This window comes from Lampetra fluviatilis, chromosome 15 (genome assembly GCF_964198595.1).
Source record: "Lampetra fluviatilis chromosome 15, kcLamFluv1.1, whole genome shotgun sequence".
In the NCBI taxonomy this organism is placed as follows: domain Eukaryota; kingdom Metazoa; phylum Chordata; class Hyperoartia; order Petromyzontiformes; family Petromyzontidae; genus Lampetra; species Lampetra fluviatilis.
This window is the reverse complement of record NC_136289.1, coordinates 9,061,037-9,074,103: the sequence shown is the minus strand read 5'-3', so window position 1 is coordinate 9,074,103 and position 13,067 is coordinate 9,061,037. Positions and strand designations below refer to the sequence as shown.

The following is a 13,067-nucleotide window of genomic DNA, read 5'->3' as shown; positions in this document are numbered from 1 at the left end:
TACAAAATTATTTATTTTATTATTTCAGTTCTTGGTTCTTTCGGTAAAGTCACGTAGAATCGAAATAATAAAATAATAAAATAAATCATAATAAAATGTTTCTTTTTATTATTTTATTATTTCAATTCTACGTGACTTTACCGAAAGAACCAAGAAGATGAATCCCTGCAGTCACGAAAGCTTTAAATCAAAATATCACGTGATGTTTTTGTCCAGTCTCAACTTGAGCCCAAGTTTTCAGCGGAACTGACTCAAACCCTCTGACACGGCCACTGATCCACTGAGCCTCCAGGCCACCTTATGCTTCCTCCATTTCAATGCAACTTTTGTTTTTATTCAGGAGCATCTCGTGGGGTGTGAGTATTATCAATAGCTAATGTTGTATAGCGAAGAGCCTACGGGTAGCGGCTGTGGTCACAGTGGTTTAGTGCAGTGGTGCTATGAACCTGACGACCTGAGTTTAGTTCCCGGCTGCAAGCTGATACTAGTGGCGAGCGTTATTCGGCGAAGTCGTACTGACCAGCGTGGCAAAGTGTGGTCAAACAATCCGCATGGCTGATACAATATGGAGGGGCCTTCATCCGTCAGTGGATGCAAATAGCGCTTTAAGTTGTAATCCTTTTATGGAGGCTATAGAGGGTTTGCAATAGCCACGTGACGATACATCAATTCAGTGTTTAAAATATATTCTTACACTCACAATACTTGCATCGAATCAGGAAAATCTAAATCTTTGATCGCAACGTATTAAAATGATACCCTCTTGTCACGTTTAGGATAATGGATCAAAGCTTCTCAAACGCGATGGGGGGAGGGGAAAAAACGAGAAGAAAAGTAATCGAACATAACACCGCGTTCATCGAATTTGCTGGGAGATGTGAAATCAAAGAATGACTAATCTCAAAACAACGTATATTTCCCATTATGTTACCATTTAGACGTTAGGGGCCGTCCATAAATGACGTCACGCACCTGGGGGGGGGGGGGTCAGACATTTGTGACGATCTGTGACGAGGGGGGGGGTTGAGAAATGTGACGTCACATCAAAATGCGCAACTTTAAATAAATATAGACAACACGTTCTACTTAATTAAACAGACTTTTTAATAAATGTTTCTCCTACAACATCAGAGTGCAGCGCCACATTAAATACGCGCTACAATGACAATAGTTTAACGCGATTTGAAGCATGTTTTATTTGGGGGGGGGGGGCAGAGCTTTGTGACGTCATATTTGAGGGGGGGGTCTGACTTTTTGTGACGCCGTGTGACAAATGGGGGTGGGGGTCAAAAATCGTTCATAATCGCGTGACGTCATTTATGGACTGCCCCTTACAGTTTTTTTTTTCCATTGGACAGCACTACACGAGTATGCAGTTTGTTCGGACTAACACATCTGTATATCCCTACAGAGCTAATCACGTAGCTGACTCTCCGTTCTCTATTGTTATATCCCTCTTGGTTTAGATGGCATGCGGATGGACGGACCTCACAATCGACAAGATGCGACAAGTGGGGAGATAACGTGCCTGGAGGTAATCCATTGCATTGTTTTCAACACCGGACAAGTGGAAATTAGTGGCGCGTTAGTTAACCTTGCGTAATTAGCCTCGCTTGCAATGAGCCTAATAACACAGTGCAATAATAACTCATTAAAATTTAAGCTGTGTGTCTGCAATTAGGCCTAAAACAAGCACCCGCTTACAAATACACACACTATTTGCTTATTTATAAATTCGATCATTTATTTCTTAATTCATTCACTTGTTGGTTCATTCAAAATCTGCAGAGGGCTGTGGTTATTTAATTACTACAGGACTGAATTTCGTGCACCAGGGATATGCACCAGTTTAGCACTTTGATGCTAATTAATTACTGTAAAACTGGAGGGTGCTTCTCTCCTGTATATTACAAATGGTCAAAGTGATTTCCTGCTCAACTGGGTATTGAGACTGTGCTCATCTCTCATATACAGCTAATTGTGGAAATTCCACATTACTATGGTGGGGGGACGAGTCTATCCATATCCATTGGCTAACCACTATTGACTTCTGCAACAAGTTTTACAAATTCCAATCTCGAAAACTCACAATATCTGACAAATTAAAAAAAATGGAAGAGGGGAGCGGTGGTGCAGGGGTTGCGGCAGTGCTGTGAACACTGCAGCCTGAGTTCGATTCCCAGCCACGACTGACATCAGCGGCGATGGATACGTGAACCGGTCCTTGGCCGCCCTCCAGAGACCCACACTGACCAACGGTGATGCTGTATGGGCAAAGAACCCCGATGAACACTCCGGAATGGGGAAGCCTTCATCCAGCAGTGGATTGAGAAAGGGCTGAAGAAAGTAAAAGTTACTAAAGTGTCCATCTTCTTGGTTCTTTCGGTAAAGTCACGTCGAAGGGAAGTAATAAAATAATAAAAATAAAACATAATAAAACAATTCTCACGACGTTTCGGCTACAACGCAAGCAGCCGTCTTCACCTGAAGACGGCTGCTTGCGTTGTAGACGGCTGCTTGCGTTGTAGCCGAAACGTCGTGAGAATTGTTTTATTATGTTTTATTTTTATTATTTTATTACTTCCCTTCTACGTGACTTTACCGAAAGAACCAAGAAGATGAATCCCTGCAGTCACGAAAGCTTTACATCGAAAAATACTAAAGTGTTGTCAGGGAGGACCTGAAGAATCTCAATAACTGAGAGTGAGAACACGGCTAGGAGAGGGGAATTCAAGAAAGAGGAAGCAATGGAGGAAACTGGCAATGAGACCTGACCCCAGCGAGTAGGAAATACGAGTGAGAAATAATTGCCGGCCGTGGGGGGTTATTTGACCGTACAACACTTCCACCACCACACTCGTGGCGATGCCAAAGGCTTGTGTGGTTTTGTGATTGCGTTCGGCACAGAAGTGGGCACGTAAAAAAAGTGCGGTCCAACAACAGATCACCGGGTGGTTTTCGAGCCTGTAAAGTCACCTGCCGTAGCGATCAACCTCCCTTGGGCCGAGGCTCAACATATTGCCAAGGACAGGGAGAAAGTGGAGGGAACTCACTGCAGCCTCATGTCCCGTGGGGGATGAAGAGGATTAACTAACTATGTCACTTCCCATGACTGGGCGGTGGAGGTCATAATTACCTCTCCCAACACTTCTCGTGGACGAACACTTAGCCAGGCGTTGGCGGCGACTCAAGTCGACCAAGGGGACAGGAGACATCTGCGATGCGCTTGGCTTTGAGATGTGGTTGATCAAGAGCACGAGCCCCGTTAAGCGTGTTTGTGAGCGAGGGTTGCCTTGTCGCCGCACTTAATTTGCGTGCACACCCAGACTTTTTACAGAGTACACGCCCGGAGAGCCAGCGCCTGCAACATTAATGATCTAATGCAGCCCAGGGCTGAAGCCGAGGCTCAGATGTTCACACCGTTGGCTTGTGCGCTTGACAGCCTTGGCAGGAACTACAGAAAATTGCATCCAAAGTCTACGCGAAAATTACAACAAACATAATGAATAAACTAAATGTACATACGTCAATGAATTGAGAGGCGTGTTTGTTATTTTACTCACCTTATTATCCACCTTGTAATAAAAACGCAATCGTACTCTGTGAACGGAGTAATATTTGACGCAAATCTACGATCGAATTACGAGGAAACACGAGTGACCTCGTCGGATCTCGGAAGCCAAGCGGGTGCGAGCCTGGATAGCGCTTGGATGGGTGACCACCATGCACGCACAGGTTGTCCACAGGTGGCTCTAGGGCCGTGCTACGTGCTTTTCAGCAGAGGGCAGCAAACCAGGAAATTGTCCTTGTGTTCTACAGCACTTCTATGCTCCCGCGTCTATGCTCCCCACGTTCCACAACCCCGCATCGACCAACATGCTGAAACATGAGTGGGAAGGTCTTTTAGCAGCGGATTTCAAAGGGCTTTAAGTAAATGCTTACGATTATTTCTACTTTGTGAATGTGAAATTAATAATTAACCGATGCTCTCTCTGAAAAGAACACCGAATGCTTCGGAGATTATTCCTGTCGATTTCCTTCTTCTGTCCCGCTGTTTCTTGACGAAATTAACCCCTTTTTTGCCCGAGGCAATGCCAGTTGATTTTCCCAACAGCATTCTCAGATAAAATCTCTTCGGAGACTAAAACGAAATAATGTCCTCGCCGGGCGTATAGGCACACGCATTGCAATCCTGCGCTGTGGATCGCACAAATGTTGTGAAACTCCCTTTCCATGGGCGCCGAGGATGTGCCATACCCTGGCTCGCCAAGAGACGGCGGTACAGCAAGTGGACTAACTGCCATCTGTTTACATCTGTACGGGGGATTAGTGTTGCTCCCTCACCCGCGTGGGTTTCTTTTCCAGGTGCTCTCCAATTTCCTCCCACCACGTGTCATTAGTCGGTTGAAAATGGCTTCAAATACAAACCCAATGTCGTGGCAGGACTCTCTTGAAAAAAGAGGCATACGGCTCAGTGTGGCACTCCTGGGTAAATAAGTAAATTGTACGTACAATCATAATAAAACTATTAAACTAAAAACACAAGTGATAGCTCCACGAAGTGGCTTATCATGTGGACATTTATAGCAGACAAATACTCTAAATATGGAGAGAAAAGCCAGAGGACCCGGAGAAAAATCAATGCAGCCAGGGGGAGAGAGACATGCACACTCTAAATAAAAAGGCATCGGGATCGAACCCACGCACGGCCTCCTGCATTCCAGACGAGATGGTTAATATCTTGCCACCGTGGCGAATGATCATCAGGGTCCCTAGGACAGAGGTGGGAAACTTGAGATCCGTGGGTCGTGTCTGGCCCACGACTTCATTGCATACGGCCGGTGGCCACATGAGGCCTACCACTTAGAAAGGCTTCCAAATAACGATATCTATTTGTCACTGCAAGCTTATTTGATGTATGTCTACTTCGGAACTGTGGCCCGGCATCACCTTGTTAGTTAGAGGAATGGAGGTGCAAACATCGGATTTGTGTTGGGGAGGCGAGCCAATATATATTTTTCGCATTATTAGAAAACCCTATGGTGTGTATTAATGCGTGGCCAGAAAACAATGTCACTTAAGTCAGTTTCCTTACCCGTTTTCTTACTCCTAATGTACTTGTGCGTCACCCTACCGTTGCATAGCTGCGGATCACTCAAAGACTGCAAGATAACTACTTTTCCCTCACCAAAGTTCATCCCCTTGTTTAGGGGAACGAGCGCCACGGGGGACAGCGGAAATCTCCGTCAAGTGATGCCACCTGAGGGAACTTAAGTTGGCCAAAGACCACACAACGTCAAGGGGCGTGGGGAATTCGGGGGAGAAAATGCACCAATCTAAATGCAATCAGTCCGCATAAGTTGCAGTAATTGGTTTGTAATTGCGACAATGTTTAACCTCAAACTGTGATTTCCTCCTGAATATTTATTTTTTGTCCAATTTAAACACTTTGGGCGGCCAGTATTAAATATTAAAGGCCTGTTTATATTTCAGTTTTGGCGGCGGCCTGCCGCACAAGCAAATTATAATAAGGGAGAAACGCAGGATGCTCGGATAATTTAATTTCATTAGCGACTGATGCCACCCACTGGTTTGCCTTGAATGCTGCACTAGGAACACCACGCGGAATATTAAGTTCAATTAGTTCCCATTTAATTCCATTCAATTCAGTGGCACTTAACCGAGTGTCCACGTGCAGTTTGAACCCTACGGGTATTGAGATTCCCACCCCGGTGATTGGAAGAACTGTCACAATTGAAGGCCTCCGATACAATCGTATCGATTTATTCGTTCACGTTTTGGTGAATGTTTGAGCTCGGGTTTGGAGCGGCCACGAGTGGCTGCAGGCTTAACTTTTAACCCATTACAGAAATACGATATATAGAGAAAAAATATCCAGTCTTGCACACGTTTCAATTCATGTGTTGTTCGATTAATATTTGATAGCCATCGTTACAGCCCGCCGAAGAATACCCGGTCACTTGGGCACCTGATTTATCTGCAAGCAATACAAATAATTCCAACTATGAAAAAGATTAGACTATTTTTTTTTACCAGGTAAGGCCTACTGAGCTGTGTAGCTCTTTTTCAGAAGCGAACTTGCCACAAATGATAGCTCAACGAAGTGGCTTATCATGTGGAAAATTATAGCGGGATAAAATCTCTAAATGCATATTTAGAAATATTCTTTGGTTCTTTCGGTAAAGTCACGTAGATAGAAAAACAATAATAATTAAAAAATAAAGTGAATAAAAATAAGAAAAAACACTAATGTAGACTGGTTATTAAGTTTGGTGAGTGTACTGGCAGTCTATAATGTAGACTTTATCCTGGTTCTTAACCTCGGTGAGTGTACTGGCAGTCTATAATGTAGACTGTAGCCTGGTTCTTAACCTCGGTGAGTGTACTGGCAGTCTATAATGTAGACTGTAGCCTGGTTCTTAACCTCGGTGAGTGTACTGGCAGTCTATAATGTAGACTGTAGCAATTGTTATTACACTGAGTGAGCGTACTGGCAGTCTATAATGCAGACTGTAGCCTGGTTCTTAACCTGAGTGAGCGCACTGGCAGTTCTTTTTATTCACTTTAGTTTTGTATTATTCTTTTGCTATCTACGTGACTTTACCGAAAGAACCAAAGAATATGAATTCCTTGCAGTCACGAAAGTTTTAAGTCAAAATATTTCTAAATGTTGAGGGTGAAACCGGATGACCCAGAGAAAAATGCACACAACCACGGGGATACCATGCAAATTCCAAATGTACGGGCGTCAGGATCGAACGCACGACCTCCTACACACTAGACGACGGACTTAACATCTCACCACCGATACTACCTGTCCATGTACAGCCGCTTTGTCGACTGCTGCATGAAGTTACCCCATGCCATGCGGGTCGTGAGCGTGGTTTGACCATAGTTCATGCTGGTCAATTCGGCTTGGCGAAAGCAGGGAGCGTACGCGTGGGAGCATAGTACAATACAACACTGGGTTTTGCTGAACTTCCCTTGGCCAGCCCACACTATTGCCCCCAAAGCGACCTGTAACAACCTATTTTCGACGTGGCGGTCACCCATCCAAGCATTTTCCATCCAGCCCGAGACTCTGCTGAGCGTCCGAAACACGACGAGACCAATCACCAATCCCCTTGACTAAAACCAGCCGGAAATGAGTTGCGGTGCATTTTGTTAATATTCATAGCTGTTCAGTCGATATCTGTTTGTTCTTCCGAAGGATCCATGGCCACTGGATGGCGGGTGTGCGCAGGTGGTCACAATCATTAGCGGCCAGCCCAGCTGAGCATTCCCGTAAAATGGTGCAAAAACAAAAGGGGGGACGGAACAAATAAGTCGCGCAAGCAGCAGCCAACCCCCCATTTCCCAGATTAAACCTTTGTTGTGTTTGCGCCGACTTCCAACGTCGCCGACGCACAGCAGCCAGGCTTATCAGTGCTCTGTAATTGAGTTAAATATTTATACAACGCTCAACGTTGGCAGAGCGCGGCGCTTTCATCCGGCAAAAGAGTGCGTGGTGTGGGGAGCGGTGGTGCAGCGGTTAGCGCTACGCTGCGTTACGAACCTGGCGAACCGGGTTCGATTCCCGCTCACGGCCATCATCGGTGATGATCATCTGAACCGGTCTTGGGCCTCCCCTAGGTCGACTCAGCCTCAAATGAGTACCTGGTGCGGTGCGGGAACTTCGCCACTCGGGAAACAAAGGCGGCCGGGCGTGGTGTTGGCCACCCACTCCCTCGTGTGCCGAGCCGGCCTTCATCGGGTGCTCGCTAACAGCACTTGCCCCAACAGTTTGTTAAGGCTATATGGGGGATCTTTGTCTTTGTGTGTGTATGTGTGTGTGCCGGGAGATTATGCCACGGAGAGCGTGGCAACATCCTCCTATTGTACCATCATAAGACTCCTGCCATAACAGGGCGCTTACAATGTTCAAGAATAAAAAAAAATTATATGAAGCGAACATCGCCCCACGCCCCCGCAAAAAAACATCACACGACACTCGCAAAACAACAAATTGCAGAGAGGAAAAAAAAGTTTACACGATTAATAAGAAAACAGTTTCGTGCGTGAGTAAATAAATTAGCCGTGTTTTATCTTCTTAAGATGACTGCCGTGGTGCAATGCTTTGCACGCTGGGTTTGCAAAACCCAGAAGTCGCGTCGTTTTAATCTCCCAGAGCGGCTGCAGTTGTAGCCAGTGGGCAAAGTGTCTCGAATGGGCCCGCATCTGTCCACGCAGCAGAGCGAATGGGTAGATCACAGTTCAGTCATTCGGCAAGTCACGTGTGGTGGGGTAAAGTGTTGCGGTGCAGCCGCCTCTTCTTAAATGTCTTGTCAGCGTGGGCAGTCGATTACAAAGAATAGAAATCTAACCAAATGGCAAGTGAAAATGAGTCGGGCTAATTGTGTAATATGACAGCTAAATAATATGTATGTATGTTGAACTTCTTTCGCATGAGCACGTAGCCGACCGTGCTAATCAGAGGTGCGGAGGAAAGGACAACAAACTAAACACAAAAATAATTTCTAAAGAAACGAGTTTTCAACATGTATTTTAAAGTGCAGAGCCTCCAAGGGCTTCCTAATATCGGAAGGAAGATCGTTCCAGAAGGCCGCAGAAACGCGTCTCAAAGCGCGTGATGCGGTGACCGCCGCCTTTATTCGAAGACGATGACGAGCAGCCAGAAACCGCTGCTGCTGCTGCTGCGATGACCCATAGACTCATCACACAGGGACCCATAGACTCATCACACAGAGACCCATAGACTCATCACACCGGGACCCATAGACTCATCACACAGGGACCCATAGACTCATCACACAGGGACCCATAGACTCATCACACAGGGACCCATAGACTCATCACACAGAGACCCATAGACTCATCACACAGGGACCCATAAACTCTTCACACAGAGACCCATAGACTCTTCACACAGAGATCTATAGACTCTTCACACAGAGACCCATAGACTCTTCACACAGAGACCCATCGAGTCATCTCACAGGGACCCATATACCCTTCACACAGAGACCCATAGACTCTTCACACAGGGACCCATAAACTCTTCACACAGAGACCCATAGACTCTTCACACAGAGACCTATAGACTCTTCACACAGAGACCCATAGACTCTTCACACAGAGACCCATCGAGTCATCTCACAGGGACCCATAGACCCTTCACACAGAGACCCATAGACTCTTCACACAGGGACCCATAGACTCTTCACACAGAGACCCATAGACTCTTCACACAGAGACCCATAGACTCATCTCACAGGGACCCATAGACTCTTCACACAGAGACCCATAGACTCATCACACAGGGACCCATAGACTCTTCACACAGAGACCCATAGATTCATCACACAGGGGCCCATAGACTCATCACACAGGGACCTATAGACCCTTCACACAAGGACCCATAGACTCTTCACACAGAGACCCATAGATTCTTCACACAGAGACCCATAGACTCATCTCACAGGTACCCATAGACTCTTCACACAGAGACCCATAGACTCGTCACACAGGGACCCATAGACTCTTCACACAGAGACCCATAGACTCATCACACAGGGACCCATAGACTCATCACACAGGGACCCATAGACTCATCACACAGAGACCCATAGACTCTTCACACAGAGACCCATAGACTCATCACACAGGGACCCATAGACTCATCACACAGGGACCCATAGACTCATCACACAGAGACCCATAGACTCATCACACAGGGACCCATAAACTCTTCACACAGAGACCCATAGACTCTTCACACAGAGACCCATAGACTCTTCACACAGAGACCCATCGACTCATCTCACAGGGACCCATAGACTCTTCACACAGAGACCCATAGACTCTTCACACAGGGACCCATAGACTCTTCACACAGAGACCCATAGACTCATCTCACAGGGACCCATAGACTCTTCACACAGAGACCCATAGACTCATCACACAGGGACCCATAGACTCTTCACACAGAGACCCATAGACTCATCACACAGGGGCCCATAGACTCATCACACAGGGACCCATAGACTCTTCACACAAGGACCCATAGACTCTTCACACAGAGACCCATATATTCTTCACACAGAGACCCATAGACTCATCTCACAGGGACCCATAGACTCTTCACACAGAGACCCATAGACTCGTCACACAAGGACCCATAGACTCTTCACACAGAGACCCATAGACTCATCACACAGGGACCCATAGACTCATCACACAGGGACCCATAGACTCTTTACACAGGGACCCATAGACTCATCACACAGGGACCCATAAACTCTTCACACAGAGACCCATAGACTCTTCACACAGAGACCTATAGACTCTTCACACAGAGACCCATAGACTCTTCACACAGAGACCCATCGACTCATCTCACAGGGACCCATAGACCCTTCACACAGAGACCCATAGACTCTTCACACAGGGACCCATAGACTCTTCACACAGAGACCCATAGACTCTTCACACAGAGTCCCATAGACTCATCACACAGGGACCCATAGACTCTTCACACAGAGACCCATAGATTCATCACACAGAGACCCATAGACTCTTCACACAGAGACCCATAGACTCATCACACAGAGACTGGAGTTAGCGTGACGGTGGCTTCTGCTCATTAACGAGATCAGCGAGGTATTGCGGTTCATTTGTGGCAAGGTGAACTAATAAGCAAATTGGTTGTCCCAAGGCTGTAATTATTATATATATTTGGGGGGGGACACATCCCCTGTTTATACGATTGTGGTTATGGTTGTCCTTTATTAATCCCTAATCTCTGCCGTTACATACAACGAAACAAAAAAGGTAAAAAAGGAAAACAGAGCAATGTAATACTATTAGACATTATTACACTATTAGACATTATTCAAATTATTTTAAAATAAATAAAAAGTCTTTGTGATTTTTTTTTATATTTTAGGCAGGATATTAGTTTTCAAATTTAGATTTTTTTTCTGGGGGAAGATTTGTTCCTCCCCAATGTTGACTCCATGTCTATGGCCTTGGGTTGTCCCTTATCCTTTTATGTGGTGTGTAAGGCAAAGGTAGCAGCCCTACAATTCCTCACGCTGCTGCTGCTGCTGCTAACAGAAGGGCCCCTTTCGTAGGTTATTTTTGCCTAACCTTGCAAGGAATTTTAACGTGGTTTGTTTTTTGCCACAAACATATATTTTTATAATAATAAAACAGGCACGTTCTGTGAGGCTTGAATCACTAAACAAAGATGAAAAAGATTAATAATTATCGACAGAGCATACAAACGAAAAGTTTGCACACAAGTAGGCATGGTCATCGGAGTCACCGTGTGCCCTTTCTGTTACTCATCAATCATTGGGCAAACAATGGCTCCTGTATAAAGTAGACAACAGATCTCCCAGCAGAGCAAGAAGTGAGCCCTTGCTGCAGGGCCTTGTCAGGACGAGCGCTGCAGACGTGTGCGTGTAGACGTTGGAGGCGCCACCACGAGTAAAATGAAGTGGCTTTGGATCTTGTGTCTCGTGTTGCCGCTCATAGCGGCAGAAGACCTTTCTCTCGTCGGCCAACCAGAAAATGACTACGATACCGAGGTGAATGCCCCATCCCGTCAGCGATGTCGTGCCACAACAACATCACGCCGTTGTGTGTTCGCCGTTTTGCTGTAGCTCTCGGATGTGTTTTCGGGTCGTACCGCGTGAAAAAGAGCTTCATAGCTCATCGGATTCGTCAAATGTAAATATTATTCTGTTCGGCGTGGCGTACGACGTTTCGCTCCACTTGGTGGGAGCTTCGGGAATTGAAGGCTATCGCTGAGTTCCTGTGGAAACTGACTTAGCTCAGTTCCTGAGAAAGCTCCCCAACATTTCGAGCGAAGGGTCGAACCTCATATCCAACATCACGGGTACAGACCAGAAATACGACGGAGTGCTTAGAAAATGTATTGGCGTTGTTTTTATGTTACTGATCAATGAAACCTCTTGGTGGATACGCGTTTCTTTCACATACAGCTTTACGTTTAAAATTACAGATTTGACATCATTTTGATGGGTGATGCCTAAAAAAATACAAAGTTAACCTCCTACAGACGTGTTCTTGTTACTTGTGTGATGGGCAATATTAAGTTCCAATGCCTCTCAACCTTAAAGCCTGTTTAGTTAATATCATCACAAAACACCACATAACGTGAGCATTCGCTGGCCCAGCAGCAACCGCTAGCAGTGAAATGTTGACTCCTCCGTCAATTTGCTCGTCACCATGAGCGGCTGTTACTCTGGACGATGCGCGGATCATTTAACCCTAACGAGCGTTTCTCTTTCCAGGATGACATGGCCGCTGACCCCAACAGCAATAACACCGCCGCTGTGAGTTACGCTCCCAAACCCACCTACGAACTAGCACTGGCGGTTGGCTATGCACGGTGCAAAAGAAGTTCAACATACACGCATTTAGTAATACAGCAATAATAATAATTTACAAGCCTTTGTCAATACACTTCTGTGCTGCGTTAGTTAAGGGGTTTTGCTTGACCATACTTCACCAAGTTGGTCAAAATCTGGAGCGGGGGGGGGGGGAAGGTGCAGCAAAATTCAGATTTCACTCACCACCGAGGTCAGATGATGACCAGTAATCAAACACAGATGACGCTTCCACGTTCACGGTGCAATTCACTAACCACTGCACGACCGCTCCATCCATCGCGTGCGAGCAAGTGAACCAATGTGAGTAAGTTACTCGGACCACACGCTGAGCAGAGATCTGCGAGGGGAGACCCTTCCAAAGGTAGCCGGATTGGCAGGCTGCGTCCACTGGCTCTACCTGCAGGCAGGGCCGGATCAAGGCGTGGGGGCTTTAGGGGCTGCAGCCCAGAGGACCTCCACCAGCTGGAGGGACCTCCAGAGGTTAAGCGAAAAGTTGTTTCATTTGTGAATGGTGAATTGTATTTGTCGTTTGCCTTGTAAAAATGTTTTTATATTTTTCTCTAACTTTCTATTCCTTAAATTTTGACTTAAAACTTTCGTCACTGCAGGAATTCATATTCTATGGTT

The 13,067-nt window shown here is 46.0% G+C and overlaps 1 protein-coding gene across 13 annotated transcripts in view; it reads left to right on the top strand.

The window, feature by feature from the left end:
• FGB (fibrinogen beta chain) overlaps window positions 1-13,067 on the top strand; it is a 100,232-nt gene that overhangs the window by 79,607 nt on the left and 7,558 nt on the right. For 7 of the 13 annotated variants that reach the window (XM_078863153.1, XM_078863152.1, XM_078863151.1 and 4 more), the window contains 2 exons: window positions 1,467-1,534; window positions 12,342-12,383. In XM_078863153.1, coding sequence (XP_078719279.1) covers window positions 1,467-1,534; window positions 12,342-12,383 — 110 coding nt within the window. Of the gene's footprint in view, window positions 1-1,466; window positions 1,535-11,490; window positions 11,613-12,341; window positions 12,384-13,067 lie in introns of all 13 variants that reach the window. The other 6 variants (XM_078863163.1, XM_078863162.1, XM_078863156.1 and 3 more) reach the window with 3 other exon arrangements.